Raw genomic sequence first — 17,710 nt, forward strand, 5'->3', positions numbered from 1 at the left:
CGAAATCTGCCTCATTAAACACCACAAAAATGTTTAATATTGGCTGGTTTGTGCAGGCTATTCTGGTGAGTTTGCCAGTATTCCGATGTCTTTTGTTGATTGTGCAGGAGTGTTAGCTTGCATTTAGCATAGCAAATTTCCTATTTTTACTGCTTAGACGCACACTCTGACCAAAATGAAAAATGTAACCATCTTTACATCCACTGTAAAATAGCTTACTCATGTCCTACATTGGTGCAGTAGTAGTCACTAGATTTAGACTTTGTTTTAAAGACTAGGAAAACCCACCCCTGCTGATAATGTGTATTGAAGGTGGGAGGAATTTACAGTAGGAGAGAAAAACTATAAGCATTTCGGGGTGGATTTTTAGATTCAGGCTTTTTCTGTCCTCTAGCTGGCTAGTGCAGGATTAAGCCAAATTAAGAAAATTGAATGGTGAGCTGCGAAATCCAAAGAGCTGAGAGACACAATGCTGTGCTAGAGAATAGAGGAGAGCGATATGGCAAAAATATAATATTGTAGTACTTGAAGAACTTTTCACAATATATGACATGGTAATATTTATTTTTCAAACATCTGATCAGAGAAAAAAAGAACCAGTAGTGCTATATTTAAAAAAAATACTATCAAAAATTGTGAATGATTTTTGTTCATCATTTGGCATACTGGGTTACACCAAATCCAGTTAAACGTGAAAAATTTTCTCCTCTTTATAATGAAACAAGCAGTTGGTCAATATATATATATATATATATATATATATATATATATATATATATATATATATATATATATATATACATATATATATACATATATACATATACACACACACACATACATATACACACACACACATACACATACACACACACACATACACATACACATATATATATATATATATATATATATATATATATATATATATATATATATATATATAGCCCAACCTTATTAGAGAACATTGCACTACATGACAAATAACTTTGGCCACAGTGCCCCTTTAACAACCATGACACAGTGGCATTCAGGTAAAAATGTGTGTAGCACAAAATATATTGGCTTTAGAGTTTGTTGATTAACAACAGAATGTAAAAGGAGTGATTTTTAAAAGCAACATTTATTTTAGCCACAGAGAAAAACAGCTTTGACCCAGAGCTTGTCCAGATGCTAATGGTGAACTGCAAAATGACAGCACATCCGCAGAGGAGCACTGCTGTAAACCAGTATAAATAGCACAAAATGAGTGTTGATGTAATGTTTTAAAACTCTTGTCTTCCAGACTTTTGACTCTGTGGCGGACATCATTAAATTCCACTCTATCTTCCCTATCGTTCTCATCGACGGACGGAACCCCTCAGCAACCTCCCACCCAAAGAGACACTGCGTCCTTATGTACCCAATCACAGTACAGGACATGAATCAACTGCTGCACATCTCCACAACCGGATAAAATAAACACAATACTATACACCTTCCTCTGTGCTGACAGAAGGCCCACAGAACAAAGAAGAACTTAAAAAGTTATTTTATTGAGTCAAAACATTACACAAATACACTGATGTTTTTTAAACACAAAGCAATGTATTTACAAACAAATTCCCATTAAAGTATTTTAAGTCAAACTCATAACTTCTTAGTCAGCCTGGGTCTCTGATTTCCTCATTTCTCATTTACAGAATGTCAAAGAAAGGATATGATGGTATATTCATGTGGTTCCTTCCTAACTGTGAACTGACCTATTTGTGCTACACCTACAAATATGCTGTTTCATAGCAACTGCTACAGGACTGGACAACCTTCACAGAATGCTGGCAAAAATCCCATTCAACCCAATGAGAAATTGTACAGCACAACTCAATGAGCCTTTGTCAAAACATGCAAATTCAGAGCATTTTTAATTTTAAATAATATTATTTCATATGCATGTTGTAGGGTTACTATTAGAACAGAGCGCATGTAGTCTTTGTTTTTGTTGTGTAATCAAGCTATTGTTAGCATGATAGGAAATTCTTTGCATTTACAGCCTGCCTAGTGTTGATTCTCATCAAAACAAAAACCTAGTTACTTAGCAACTCTAAATAAACAATATAGCAGTCCAATCTGAATAATTTACATGTTTTGAGTTGCATGCTACAATTTCTTATTACATGAAATGGTATTTTTGCTGCCCAAGGTGAACCAAAGTTGGCTCACCAGACGGTTGCCCTAAGTTGCCCTAAGATGTGCATCGTTGTTGTTTCTAAGATATATTTTTAAATACTTTTCATGACCAGTGTTCAAATTTTCAAAAATCTAGGACACCAATATTAGTCACTAACCACAATGCAAATAGAACAACTCATTAGTAAGTAACAGCTACAGGATTGCTTTATTCCAGTGGGGAAGATTCCAAATGGTGATTTTAATGTATTTGCGTAAAGCATGCTGGGTATTGTAGTGCGAGAACCCCTGGGACAGAAGCTTTGGGCACCTCTGCTTTAAAACCTGTCCAAACAGTTGCTAATAATGAACACATTTGTAGATGGAGCATGGATATAACAATTTGGTCAACATTTCTTGCCACATCGTACAGCTATAGGATTAAGAATTAGCAGTCAGGTGACCTTCATCAAAAGAAAGACAGACAGGAACATTGCTGCCCCTAGACTTACTTTACAAAAAGGGATTCTGTTAAATTGTGGATATGAAATGCTCCTTTTAAGGCACTCAAAGAACCAAACAACAATTCAGTAATGAAACCACAGTCTGAATTCAACCCTTAGAACCTTCATCTCCTCTCAATTATGTACAATTAGGGCTTTGAGGTACAAAATGTCCAATAAAGAACACGAATATCAAAAGTTCTGTGCCAGTTGTCACAGTATATACATTTGTACAGGAATCAGTGATGGAGCAAATGTATGACTGAATAGAACACTGCATTGCCCTTAAATATGTATGTGCTGGGCACAACATGGGAATGTGAAACCAACATGGACATAGAAAAGAAAAATTGCTTAGATGTGCCTTAGGTTTGGTTTTTTCCATCCCAAACATACAATAGAATTTCCACTATGATAATACCTACCACTAAAGATTTTTTTTCAGACGTTGCTCTATTAATTTTGTGTTCGTTTACATTGCTCCTCTGCCTTCATGGTCAAAACAAAATGGTAGAAAACCATGGTCATAAACAAAAATGCACAGGGTTTCTAATTCATTTCAATACCAATATTCACTTCTGCTATGTTCTACTAGGGGAGGGCAAGATGACATCACGTTTAGGGTTGGGTATCATACTGAAATACTCGATACCGATATAAACACCAACACCTATACTACTATACAGATTTCTGAAAGAAATTTCATTTAAATAACAAAGCAGAAGTGGGTGTGGCTTAAACAAGAAATATGTGCTGGTTGTTTACTGACAATAACGGATTAGTCTGCAAATCAAGTAGTGCCAATGTTAATAACATGCATACAGATAAAGATTTCTGAACGAGCATGTTTACTGGCTCACTGACTACTATTGAAATAGATACTAAAATTTGTGAATTAATTTGCTCAGTACCAATTCACTGAATTTCGATACCTAGCACTAATCACCATACTTGGTTTTCATGATACAAGATGTGCATCATATTTTATTTTGTTTTTCTGAGGTTTTATAAGTTGGAACATGCAACAATTGTGCCCTCTTTGTAATGAAATGTAGTTGTTCTATATTCTTCAAGCACTGGCAATAATCATGATATGCCCTGAAAAGCACATTGTGACTAATGTGATGTTATTTATCCCAATAATGATATCATCACACTGCCCAAGCCTACATTCAACAGCCACCTACTCTCAAGAAAGGAATAAAAGAGTCTAAGAAAACAAAGCTGTTCTGAAAGAACAAGCAGCCCAAACTTTTACTGTTATACATACTTGCTGGTGCTTCCACTGTTTTGCAGCCCTCCTGCATCTCTCCTATACTTTCTCTATAGCCATATTCTCATATACAGAACACTGGAGTAAGAATTTGTCATGCAGACCATCCTGCAAACAAAAGCTTTCACATCCAACTGATGGTCCCACTGACATTGATGTTGGCACATTTTACAAAAACAGGGCTGATAACACTCATACCTTTGACCCAATGAACAACTAAAATAGTGACACCATTTTAAAATACATATCATACATGGCACTCGTTCAACAAGATGAGGTAGGCCACCAAACAAAGGGTCATCAAAGAGTTTGCAAATGTAGTGACACTGACATTGTAGAAATACTCTGTAGTGGAATGTCTAAAGTAGTAGTTGAATACCACAATAAGCTGACTGAAAACTTTCAGTTACCAGTCCTTGTGTACACTTGCAAAACTTTAAAACAAACATTTTTATATAAAAAGACTGGAGGGGGAACTGTACCGCAGGTTATGTACACATATATACAAAGTTGAAAGTTGACAGTCACTCCAGTAAGCAGTCCCGTCTAGGGTTTTTGTCCTTTAAGCAGCGTTTGACAGTAATAACAGTATGCGCTATAGTAGTGCACTGAAAGGTCATAAAAGACATCAAGTGGACAGGAAATACTGTAAAAACAAAGTTGTTTACAAACTTTTTCACAGGATCATTTTTTCTGAGACGCCCTTAAGAACAAGTTCAGTGACCTCATATTTCCGACCCTGGACTTTCTTCAGTTTCATTTTGAATGAGGGACACTGCGTCACAAGTTCAGCAGGAGTGGCTTCTTCAGTCTGGGTATGGGGGCTATGGGATGGAGAAACCAACTCATAATTCTTTTGAGTCTGAACATCTTGACTGACCATCTGGAGTAGGGAGTTTGGAAGGTTAAGAACCACCACGGGTTGGTTTGGTGCTGGAAGTTTGACAAGCTGATCTTCTTTTAACGGGGTTAACCACAGTTTTCCTATTTTACCTTTCACCAAGATCTCATTGAGACCCAACATGACCTTAGAGGATTTATGTTTCTTAGCGCTTTTCTTTTCTTTTTTATGTTTTTTGTATGGAGATTGTACAGCAAACTGTGCCAATACTGGCTGTGGTACTTGACCTGAATCCCTGTTTTCACTTTCAGAGCGTTTCCTCTTTAAAACTAGCTTAATGGCTCTCTCTTGCACATTTTGCTGGTTTGACGTACAGCAAAGAACAGGTCTGGCTGTTATGCTTTCTTCTCCAGTTGCTCTCTTTGAAACCTTCTTTGCAGATTCTACAAGTGAATAGAAATCCAAACTTGGAATCCTGGCCAAAGCTACTGTAGGATTCATTGGCAAAGCAGGGTGACCTTCCCTCTGCACAAGTACATTGCTCTCTGACATGGATGCTTGCTCCCTTTCCTCACGTTGTGGGGAAAAGTCGTTAATGTTCAATGGTGAAACATTCATCTCCAGTGATTGATCTGCATCTGTCTGTGGAGTATCTGTTGAAGAACTACACATTTCTGGCATAATTTTGTCCTTCGGATCATCTGGAAATTTTGGGGGACTCTTCTCAGCATTGTCTCTCTTTTCAGGTACTACGGCATCTAGTACTTTGGTGTCTTCTAAAAGACAGTCCTTCTCTTTCAGTTTCAGGCTAGATTTTGGATTGTTTTCAGTCATTAAGCCAGTTTCTTCCTCTGTTTTCAAGTCAGTTTTACATACTGTTGAATCATTTGCCACAGTTTTTTTTGACTCTGAACCTGATGATGTCTGGACCCCCACTACATGTTCATCTAAAATCCCTACTCTGGTGTGGATGCCATTCAAAGTTGCTTCAGGACTAGGGCACAGTGAAAAAACTGATGAAATCACAGGAAGGCCTTGATAACTAGATTCCACATCCTCATGTTTGTTTAGTGAGACTCGAGTAGCACGGTGTTCATTCACAGGACCTTCAACTGTACCATTCACACTGTTTGCACTTTGGGATGTGGCACTTCCTCTGCAATGCATCTGGCGCACTGGAGTAACTGGTTCTGTAGCTTTTGCAACATTTTTGCGTCCAGTAGATGGTTGATGTGATTCTAAAGGCCTAGCCACTGCCCTTGGTACATTATAGAACCCTCCACTTAAAGATCCTGGAGTCTCTGTAACACTGATCTTGGACCATAGCACTTTTACCTCAGGTTCATCTTTCACACCAACTTTGACATCCGTAGAATGCTCCTTTAGATGGGATCCTTTGACCGGAGGCTCAGGAATGGCATTTGTCTGTAAGCTGCTGGTGCCATGGATCAGTCTCGTTGGTCCATTATCACCTGGGGCAACCTTACATTTAAAGGACAGTCTGTTTGCTGTACTATCTGGAGTGGTGCTCCTTGAACTTACCAGTTGAGGTCCAGTGGGCTGCTGTGGGACTAGCCGAAGCTCCAATTCTCGAGTCCCATTGACATTTTTCACCTCCACCAGCTCAACAAGGCAGCCAGCAGGGATGGTAATCTCTTCAGGACATGACACTGTCAAAGGTCTGTTGTGTTCAATCGGCTGGTTTAAAGGTGCTAGCAATTCCACTTGGACACTGGACTGTGTACTTGGTTCAAGCTTCTCTGCAGGTCGCTTCGCAAGGATGTTGGGACGTGTTTTTCGTCGATTAGTCTTATCTGCACACTGAGTGCGAAGTGTGATGGACGGTGCTCCTTGTCCAAACCGCTCGACTGGTGAGCTGGGATGTGCCCCCGATGGAAGAGACCTTTGTACAGCATGTGCCACTGGCAAGTTGCGTATAACTCCCGTATGAACCGGCCTCTGTGCAGGCAAAGTTGTCGGCACATTTTGGGCTTCCACAGCCCTTTGACCAAACGATTCCAATGGGTTGCTGAGAAGTGTCTTAAGGTGGGTGTTGGTTCCAACAGTGAAAGCAATCTGATTTTTAGAAACTGATTTTGACTGACTGACTGTCTTCTCTGTAACTGCTGCCTCTTGGGTCTGAAGCAGTGGATTTTGCTGAATGGTATGATCTGAAGAGATACAAACAACTTGACTATTTGAAACTGTTCTTGACTGAATGACAGTCTTCTCAGTAGTAGCTCCCACTTGACTCTGAAGCAGTGTTTTTTGTGGAATTGCACGATCTGCAGGGATACTAACGTGAACTCTGGGAAGTGCACTTGGAGAACTGGCCTTTCCCAAGGATGTTTTTCCAGGAAGTCTATGATCTACTTCATTCACTGTAATATTTGGTGGATTGCTGACACTTTGTGTAACTTTACTTACAAGGTGACTTGTGCTGGGCAAACTGTGAGGTGTATTGACAGTCTTAGAAACAGGAAGGATGCATGTTGTGCTGGTAACTGACTGAGCTGCTGTGCTGCAGATCAGATGGGTCTGGTTACTGGTTGTTTGGTGCACAGGTCTGACAACAAGATACGGTGCACTGGGTCTAGGCTGACTTACACTGGGGAGTAGACTGAACACATTCCCAGCCGAATGACTCACAAACTTTACGTTTTGTATAGGTTCACCTGATGTTCTTGAAATGTCAGGGCACAGATCAGTAATTTGTTGTTGAGATAGATGTTCAATTTTTGCATTGGGTATAGTACAGTCAGTGGTAAAACTTCCATCCGCAGGTTTCCCATGTATTCTCTGAATGTGCTTTACCATGTAGTCCCTCCTGACTGCTCCATAGGAGCACCAGTTACACTTATATGGATATGATCCTTTGTGTGTGACAATGTGCCGTTGGGACTCAACTCTGGAGTACGAGACATGGCTGCACAGGGTACAAGAGAAGGTCACCTCCTCATGATGAGCCACATGCCTTTCAAACAGTTCAATGTCCTTGGTTGAGAAGCGGCATTTCTCACAACAGAGACGCCTACTGGGCGCTTCTTTGGTCTTATTTTCCACAAACCAGATGAAGTTTTGCTGCAGTCCTGTTGACTTCATATTTAAGACAAATCCAAGAGCCAAAATGTCTTTGCTGATTAAATACTGTCATTACTCATTGGTATCCAACGTTGGTTCAATAGGCTATACGATGGTCCACATGTGGAAGTGGCAAGTTGCAATCAGCGATACACACCTCCGGTCAACCTAACCAAAAAAGAACAAAAATGATAAGATTGTGATCATTTTAACTGAACAAACAAATATAGTTTTGTCAAATTGATCTTATACTAAGCTGAAGAAATTTTAATTTGTATTTTAAATGTATATTGAATTAAATGGAAAGAAACACATCCACAAGTGTTTAGATGCCAATTACAAAATGACTGCAACAAATTACTATTTAAATAGTAGATTAATCTTTTCATTGTTCATTACTGCTTTGATTAAGTGGAGAAGACAAGCAAATGACACTCCTCTGAATATCATCATAGTCATAATATTTTACCTTGGACACTTGGTCTCAACAGAATCTACCATTTTAGTAGCTTTTCAGCAACTTAACTGCCATGTCCTAGATGAGCCGACATGAATACTTCAAATACTATTTCAAATATGAATATTATTGGAGAAGTCTGTTAGCCACCTGCCAGGCTTGTTATTAAACGAAACCCTTAATCTAAGGGTATTATGTAGCATGATTTTGAGCCTTTGACTTCTTATACACAAAATCTGTGAGGGCAAACTTATGTCCATTCGTTGTAGAAACATGCTAGGACCCATCTGACATTTCTATATGCTATAAGAACCACTTTAGTAGGGCATGCTTGGGCAGTACAATGGTAATATGGTACACCATGATGCAAAAGTAATAACAGTCAAATTAGCTTTGTATAAATGCTAAAATGTCAGCTGAATCCAAATAACAAAAACTTCAAAGCAAAGCTCTAATACATTGGAAAAGTATTTATGCCGCAAGTTCCCTATTGGTAAAATGGTTTACATACCATATTTCCAAATAAGTATGCGTATATATGCGTTGAAATGTCTGATTGTTACTAGTTAATATATTCAGTAGAGCTGGGCCAAACAGCCTTTTACAGGCTGAAGCCCAGCTGCTGACATGACATAGGTTGCTGTGATAGAATCCACAACTGCAACCCTACCATTCAAGTCCAACTTTTATGAGTCACTTGCGTCACATTTATTAGTCACGTATCTAGACTAGAAATGTGCACAGGTATTCAAGTAATCATTTAACCGTTCGAGGCGACTGTATTTGAATGCCATAATCAGTATTCGGATATTCATTACATTTCATCACAGAAAGTCAGACAAAACATACAGGCCAACAATAGTTTTGCTCGTATTTATTATCTGAATTTACGGCAGTTAACTGGATATCCGTTCAGGAACTCAAAGATACTCAAATCTCAAAATTTGTCTGAATGTACATCCCTAACGTAGACACCAAGTTTGAATTAGAATGATCATTTTATTTTATCACCACTACGATTTTAGCTTTTGTTTGCTTTTGTTCGGTCGGCATTTATTCCATCATGGAAAATAGCAGTGAGGACAACATGCAGGCCAAATTGAGCTTTGCCAAACTACAGACAGTAGAGCAGAGGATTGAAGACGTTTTGGAGCAATAGGCCTGTCTGAACATGAAGAGGGGCACCCTGAAGTGGCTAGGCAGGTTCACCACTTGGCTCGTGTGGCCTGTCCTCCTTGACTTTGTGCCAAGCATAGAAGACACAAGCTGCAGGGGAACAAAGTAACTTGGCAAATAGAGTAATCTGGCAAATAGTATTTGTATAATGTATTAATCACATTTTTTCTTACTAAGTTAGACCAGTAGGAGCATTTAAAACGTATATTATTGTTATATCTGCAAGTATCCGCAAATTTAATTTCAAGTAATTTTAAATGTGATTTTGAGAAATCTTTAATGCTGCTTTGAGCCGGTCATTCCATGAACTTTTACCACTCACATTATTACACAGCAGTGTTTAGTACAGAAATCTTCACTTTCTTAGTGGCCCGAACACCACCACAATGATAATGCTATTTACCACTTCTATGGGAATTTCAATGTTGTGTTAGTGTCAAGCTAAAGGTAGTAAAACAGAGTATGTTTACATATACAAAATCATCTGACAACTTTAGAAAATCAGATTTTGGCAGTAATTCATTCAACATTTACCAGCAATTAAGAAATCTGATAATGAGAAAGCTCCAGGCCTGAAGACATCATTCAATACTTGTATTTCTTGTTAAATACACAACTTATGCAGCTCAACCATAGCTCTGCAGCCCACCAAAAACACAAACCGAAGAATAAGCAGTGATATAAAATTCAAACATCTTATTTCAGCTTTCTTTTTAATATGGAGCCGCTAACTGCCAAATATTTGGGAGTTTTATGGTTCAAAATTGCACATAATACTGTCACGTCTTGCCATTTCACATTTATAGTGTTTACTCAAGTCTGTAAAATTCACTGCTTTGCAGGCAGCTCCTCTCTATTTGGTCATGTTTGTTCAGAATCGCAGGTGCTGAAAAACCAAACACATCAGATTAAAAGTACATGAACTGATTATTGAGCTAAAATGAGCTAATCTTTACAGGAACATCAGAAGACCTGAAGGTACATTATCCATTTTTGACAGCAAATAAAATGACTATACTGCGACCCGAGTGCTCATCACCCCCACTGTAAAGAAATCCGAATTGATAAGTTCCTCTACAATGAACCATTTTAAATCAAACCACGCTGAACGACATCTCAATTATCTAATTGACCGTGTGCAAAATTCTCACAAGTCCGTCTTAATTTGTTACTACTGCTACATCCATCTAGTGATGCACGACTCCAGGTTTTCTAGAGTTGACTCTGACTCTTAACCCCAGCTGGTGGAGTCATTTGAGTCAACTCCTCGACTTCTTAATTTTAACCAAGTGAGCATAAGAGTCTGATATAGGGATACAGCAGAGGTTTAACCAACTAAATATAATTTACATAGTAGGTACAGATTATAGTGATATGTTAACTGACAGTTTCTAGATTACATAGTATATACCTAATACAACTGATTACAACCAACTAATGACTGAAAACATCTTACCATCAGACAGACTATTTCACATAATAAGGCTGCTAAAGGGAGCTCGAGCTCAAGCAGGCTAGAGGATGAGGAGAAACGATGTACTAAGAGAATCTTCACTGTAGTCATAATTCATTGAAAATGAAACAAGACTGAAGTTTACTTCTTATTCAACTGGTCTGTTCCACTTTAAATGATGCAGCAGTTGCGCAGGCACTAGAATGTAACAGCAGCGCCATTTACGGTGGAACGGACAATTTGGATAAGAAACACGAATATGACAGCAACTTCAGCTTCACCCTCTTTTCCGCCACATTCTGTGAAAATATTGTTTATTTTGTTTTTTTGTTTTTGTTCCTTGTACTGTTTGTAATCGTTTATTGAAAGCCTAGTCATGAAGAAAATAAGCAGTTTGTTTCTGTGAGCAAGATTAGGGTGCAGAGCAGTGCACTGTAAAGACAGACGCATCGAAAATGTTTCTGCAACCAGAATTTGTGCTTACAGTGGCTGGTGAGCAGTGTCAACATTGTTTAAAGCTGGTAATTAAACAAACTCATGCTACTAAAACTCAGACTCTTTCTTGCTTTACACAAGCCTTCCTCAAAATTTCTCTTGAGCCAGAGACCCTCCCCGTGGGGATGATGGCAATCCTTTGTGTAAAAAGTGTAATGGGGTGCGAGCAGAGAGACCAGAGGCTCTGAGTGACTGAATGGGAAAATACAGAGGAAATGCTTGTGTACCCTGAATAACTGCTGTTTTGTGGACGGAGATCGTAATGTTACAAACTGACTGTCCTGTAAGCAACAGGGTGTCTAAGGGCATTTTCACGCACCCATGGCTGATTCTGGGCTCGTTTGGGGGAAGGGTTCATTATCGCAGGTTTGCTTTCACAGAGAAGAATTCCATCTGAACCTTGGATCGATTGCGAAAGTCCATATGCCAGATTTGTGCGGGCAGGTTTGCAAAATGGTAGACACAAGCGTCATCTGATTGCTGCTTTTTATTATTTTCTTTAGATACAAACACTCAAGCAGCAAAGAACAGAGCTTTTTTCACCGGCAATCATTTCCCTGCCATCACAAAACTTGAAAAGGGCAGTGATGCGATATTTCAAAGCAGTCACGTTACAAAATGAACCAATCACACAACACCACATACAGCACCAGGAGCAGATAGCTTCCACATGCACAGTGGACCACAGCAGAGTTTGTTAAAAGCGAACCCCAGACTACCGATTTCAGGAGGACCAGAGATTGGTTCTCCAGACCACTCCTAGGATCAAAAACAGCTTTCACACTTGACCAAGCATACTGAACTTGCAGAGAAAGTGGTCTGGGGTCTGGAAAAAAGCTCTAGTGTGAAAACACCCTAATACAAAAAACCAAAAGTCTTGTGAGATGAATGACAGCAAGATGTGCTTGCCACAGCTAGGATTTGCAATGTTTATTTAGCAAGTGTGTACAGTTTGTAACCATCAGTATTATGATGCATTACAGCACCAGTGATCAGTAATTATTTCTTTCTAACTTTTGTAATTGTAACTTTAATGACTCTGTTTTGCTGTTACTGAAGAAAACCATTGTAACCCCTGGAAGAGATTCGCTGACACCAAGAATATGATGGGCTTAAAGCTTACAAGGTTTGATTTGATTGGCCAAGCTGGTCGTATGCTTTTCGTCAATGCCAACCACCAGAGGATTGCTATTTCTTCTATATTAGAGAATCTGTGCTCAAGACGAGTACAACGATAAAACATAGAGCCGACAGAACTAAGAACTTCTTTTTGAAATCGACTCTCCATCACTACATCCAACAGACGTTTACCTCAGGCTAACTGGTACCAGTGCAGACACAGATAATGACATGAATGTTCGTCAATTCAAAGCAAATAACAAATTATGAAAGCCACATTCACAATGAAACAGAGGATATCTTTTAGCAACTCAGCGCTATTTTATCTAATAAGGACGTGGAGCAATGGAAGCTGTCTCTTCAGATGAGCTAATGCTAAAGCTAACACTGGAGCTAACAGGTGCAGCTTTGTTGTCTTGTACATGAGGTATTTTGACAAACTTTAAAATATTTGTAAGCGTACAAGTGCATTAACATTATCTTTACCCAGAATGTTTTCATCACAAACACAAAAACTGTACAGTCCTGCTTAATCTGACTCGTTTGCTAAGCTATCTCTTAGCAGGTTAAAAAACACTAACTTAGCTAGTGTTAGCTAACTGATATTAACACTGTTCTGCGATGTTATTTAAATGTTGAAAATCAATGATTTCACTGTTACAAAATTCAGTGACCTGGATAAAGCTTACCAGCAGCTTCTTTGTTCTGACATCTGACATCTTTCTCACTTCAGGACTGAACCAGAAACAGCGGCTGAATTACAATCTCCCCGTTAACACTTCAGCGCTTCTCTTATCCTAATAATTCTGACTAATAGACCATTTTCACACTTCTGTGTTCGTTGATGCGTAAGTAAATAGTAGCATTAAAAGGCTTCCAGTTGTGCTCTTTACAATGGCTGATACTGCCCAAAATCATTGCTGTGTTCCTAAATGCACCAATAATTCAACCAAACAGCTTTACCTCAGTTTCCACTCGATCAAGTTTAAAAATGTTCAACTTCAGCTGAAAAGAGACGCTCATCATGTGTCACTCTTAACAAGGTAACCGATCAAAAAAACAGAGTGAAACTGAACTGGAGAGCGAATGTGGGCTGTACAGTAGGACAGATTTACACACATTTGTGATTAAAAATGCTCAGCTCCAAGATAAATATTTAACCACTGGCGTATTTACAATCCTGGAGGTTGTCATCACAGAGGTTTGCTTAAAAACCTTGATAAACAGACTACTCACCACTGTAGCTCAATGATTAGTGGTTGTGGTGTTCAGGGTGCTTGCTAATGTTGCCTATGTTTACATGGGCTGGGCAGGAAAAACTAAGCCTGGTGGACTATTTCTCCTCCAAAATGAAGTGCAGTGAGTGCAAATCTGTTTAGGGATGTGTGAAGTAGTGTTGAACATAAAGATCTGCTCTGCCCCTTCTCCGCAATTCCTGTCTCAGTCAAATGCCTCATGGTTCAGACGTGGATTTTTTGCGGAAAGCGTTCCGCCATCTGAATGCAGCTGCGCTTTCAAACGTGGGATGCACAACACAGTCGTCTGCCGCGGTGTACTCCGTTTACCAGGCTCACCTCTGAGTCCACAGCGGCAGATGTGCAAGAGCATACAAAGTTCAAATGTTCTTACGTTTTGCGAGACGTTCCTTAGCCACGTCAAACAAGCCAGTCCACCCACATCGGAGGAACTACCAGACATGCCAAGTGCTCTACTATTACCCACGCTGAGGCCACAAGAAGGTTGGCTGTAACCGATGACCCTCCGCTGCCACAGTGCAGGCAGAAGTTTGATATTGCTACTATTCATAGCTAGAAGTGACGCAGTGACTGTGGAAAAAGGTCTATTTACTGCCAGCGTCATTCTCACTGCAGTTTTTCGGAGGAGTTTTACTTAATGTTAGCATTTGGAGACGACTGTGATTAGCTGAGAAGTGTTTCACCAATTTTAACAATATACGATATGCATCATGATATTTATTTTTTTCTGACATTTACTGGAACAGACGAAAATAGAACCTTTAGTGCCCTGTATAAAAAAATACTATTATGATACTACTACTACTACTACTACTACTACTACTACTACTACTACTACAACAACAACAACAACAACAACAACAACAAATAATAATAATAATAATAATAAACATTTTTCAGTGTTTCACAGACAGCATTGCAACAAATCAAATTAAACCTAATTATGCTCTCTTTGTAATGAAACATAGTCAGTGGTCTTTAAGTACTAAAGATATCCACAACATGCTCAGAAAAGTGTATTGAGACAAATTATCACGATATCTATAAAATATCGTCATATTGCCCACCGCTAGTTTAAATCACTCTTTTGCAAACAGTCAACTGTCATTTGTGCAGCCATTTAAACACAGCAAAACGGATCAAAATCTCCTTTAACTGAACTCAAGTTCAACATTTTCAGCGTCAGATTCTTCCACTAGCAGCCATAATCAAACTGGGCTGCAACAATATTTCCTTGTGAATCGTCTGACTGATTAAAATAATCAGAGAAACCAAACACACTTCGGCTAGATGAGGTGGAGCGGACGACGGAGCCGGAAAGAGGCTGCCATTCTGCTTTTCCCTGAGCATGTAACGTTATCCAGTTGCACAGCAGCCTTGAGAGGCTGTGCAGGAGAGAGTGGGGCGGGGGGTGAGGGGTGAGTTCACAGTAACACCAAGGGCGAAAATACTGCCATGCTGCTTTAAGACAACAAACAAAATGGGCACAAGAGGCAATCTCGCGTGAGCTAAATCACCTTTTCAGCGACGACAGACACCCATGTGGGGGAGGGGGGTCTCCACCGAAACAGACAGCGATTCCCCGCCGAGTCCATGCACCGCTCAGACACAAATCCATTGTTTGCACAAAACGTCGCCATGACGAGTCTCCCCCACCCCCCCTGTACCGAAGCAGAAACCGCGCACACCAACCTTTATCTCCGCTGTAGCCTGCTGGAATGGCCCATTATGGGATGAAATCCGTCGCCTAAAGTCAGATGAAGCGTTATTTACTCCCCCGCGGCGCTTTGTTGCGGTAAATTCCGCCGTGCTCGCTCAGTTGCGCTGCCCCGGAGCTGCCTCAACGCCATTGGCTGACCGCTCTGCTGCAGTAGAGCTCTACACAGTCACGAGCCTCCTCAGCTTAACCCTGCGCGTGCCGGAGCGGCTGTAGGAGCCTCTTCGTTTAGTGTGTTTGAAGTGCGTTTCTGCGGGCGTTTTCGCCCTGCTTTACTCGTCGCTACCAGCTTGTGTTGGGAATGTGTTAGAAACGTGTTTAAACGCGTATTAGGCTTGTTATACATGTGTTTAAGGAGAGCCTGCCCACTTCCTATTGCTCCGGCTACATCTAAAACGTGACTGTGAAACGCCAGAGGGCGCGCGCGAGCGAGTCCTAAATAAATGGGAGGGAAATGGAGCTAAACGACTAAAAACGAAATTTGAAAATAATTTCTAACCTCTTGTTCAGGACTTTAGTTTAAGTTTGAAAAGTAGAAGGTAAATCTCACTAAAAAAGCAGAACATACCTGCATACTTCCTTTTTTTTCTTCCGTCAATGGCTCTTTGACAGTAGGACACTAGCATTACATTAGCGTTTGACCTTACCCGGTTGACATTACTATTGACTACTGATTGGTCAGCATTACTGCTACTGAGTGCTGATTAGTTGACATTACTGATACTGAGTACTGATTGGTCAGCATTACTGCTACTGAGTGCTGATTGGAGAGCAGAGCAGTTCACTGGCTGAGTGAAGCGTTTGCACTCGCTGACGTCATGAACGTACATAAGGTGCTGTTGTAAAGTCCTATAACTGGATTTAGGAAGTGCTCAAAAATATAATAGAGGTGATCAAATGTTTTATGCTGTTCTGTGTTCAGGAAATTAATGTATTATTCTATATAAAAAATTAGCATTTACAAATTATGATTTTGCTAAAATGCTTCATATTAACCTATTCATTTTGGACTCTCGGGAGCACCCTCTAGTGTTTGATGAACCCAGAAGACATTGCTGAGTGGCGGTTCTCTCTACACATTCTCTGGTTTAAAAGTGCTTTGAGAAGTGTCTTTACGTATTAACCCTGTGTGTGCCAGAGTGTGTGAGGTGTGTTGAGGAGTGCATTTCAGTGGGAGTTAGCCCTGCACGCATGTAGGAGTGTGTTCTTTGTGTGTTTTGGTGTTTCCATAGGAGTGTGTTCTTTTTTATGTATGTTCTTTTTTATGTGTAATTCATTTTTTTAGCAATTTCTGACCTCTCTTATCCCTGATAATTAAACAGGCTGTTTGTATGACTGTTCTTTTACAATACTGTGCAAAAGCCTCCACTCATTGTCCACTCTATTAGACACTACTACCTTGTTGGTCCACCTTGTAAAGTCAGAGACAGTAGCTCATCTGTTGCTGCGCAGTTTGTGTTGGTCATCCTCTAGTCCTTCATCAGTGGTCACAGGTTGCTGCCCACAGGATGCTGTTGGCTGGATATTTTTAGTTGGTGCACTATTCTCAGTCCAGCAGTGACACTTAAAAACTTCACCACCACATCAGTCACTGCAATACTGAGAATGATCCACCCAAATAATATCTGCTCTGTGGTGGTCTTTGTTTCCAGCTCCTACCATTTATGATTAGTTCAGTCAAAAGTTGTGTGTGTGCGAAAATTTCAACTTACCAGGGCTTCACTGCAACAACCACTGAAAAGTCTTAAAATTGTGTAAACAGTTAATTCACAATAGTTGTATTGTTTGAAACAGATGAACTTACCAACCTAAAAACAGAAAAATATATGCATCTAAATAAACATGATTATTAAAAAAAAAAAAAGATAATGATTATTTTTTTAATGTGGCAAATGTATTTTTAACTACAAAGTAGGAAACTAGATATCACCATGATAAAATTAAATGAACATATATTTCATTACATCACATTACATCTATAGTAAGTTTTTGAAGAATCTCTGTAATAACTTCAAACAAATATAACTGCTTTGAATATCTATAAAGGGTATGGACCCCTTTAACACCATGTTAAAACTAACACCCTCATGGGGAAGCCATATTTTAGCCTGGCTGTCTCTCACTGTGAGTTGTTTACATGCTTCAAAATGGTGCTACCTTATAGACTCCAAAAGGTGAATAAAATAATACAGGT

At 39.6% G+C, this 17,710-nt stretch overlaps 2 protein-coding genes across 4 annotated transcripts in view; one reads left to right on the forward strand and one right to left on the reverse strand.

The window, feature by feature from the left end:
* The window catches only part of LOC118821041 (cytokine-dependent hematopoietic cell linker), a 41,069-nt gene extending 39,434 nt beyond the window's left edge, over nucleotides 1-1,635 (forward strand). The window contains exon 18 of the mRNA XM_036589450.1: nucleotides 1,286-1,635. Within this exon, the coding sequence (XP_036445343.1) occupies nucleotides 1,286-1,456 (171 nt within the window). The 3' untranslated portion in view covers nucleotides 1,457-1,635. The remainder of the gene's footprint in view (nucleotides 1-1,285) is intronic.
* On the reverse strand, nucleotides 1,531-16,165 carry LOC118821110. 3 transcript variants are annotated; one of them, XM_036589550.1, is made up of 2 exons: nucleotides 16,085-16,165; nucleotides 1,531-8,011 (listed from the first exon to the last, which is right to left on the reverse strand). In XM_036589550.1, the coding sequence occupies exon 2, from the start codon at nucleotides 7,862-7,864 to the stop codon at nucleotides 4,598-4,600; it is 3,267 nt and encodes a 1,088-aa protein (XP_036445443.1). In that variant the 5' UTR covers nucleotides 7,865-8,011; nucleotides 16,085-16,165; the 3' UTR covers nucleotides 1,531-4,597. The 3 variants fall into 3 exon arrangements, with proteins under 3 accessions (XP_036445443.1, XP_036445441.1, XP_036445442.1); XM_036589548.1 differs by lacking the exon at nucleotides 16,085-16,165 and adding an exon at nucleotides 15,492-15,645; XM_036589549.1 differs by lacking the exon at nucleotides 16,085-16,165 and adding an exon at nucleotides 15,317-15,480.
* Between the last annotated feature and the right edge of the window lie 1,545 nt (nucleotides 16,166-17,710).

The sequence above is a fragment of the Colossoma macropomum genome, unplaced genomic scaffold (genome assembly GCF_904425465.1).
Source record: "Colossoma macropomum unplaced genomic scaffold, Colossoma_macropomum, whole genome shotgun sequence".
In the NCBI taxonomy this organism is placed as follows: domain Eukaryota; kingdom Metazoa; phylum Chordata; class Actinopteri; order Characiformes; family Serrasalmidae; genus Colossoma; species Colossoma macropomum.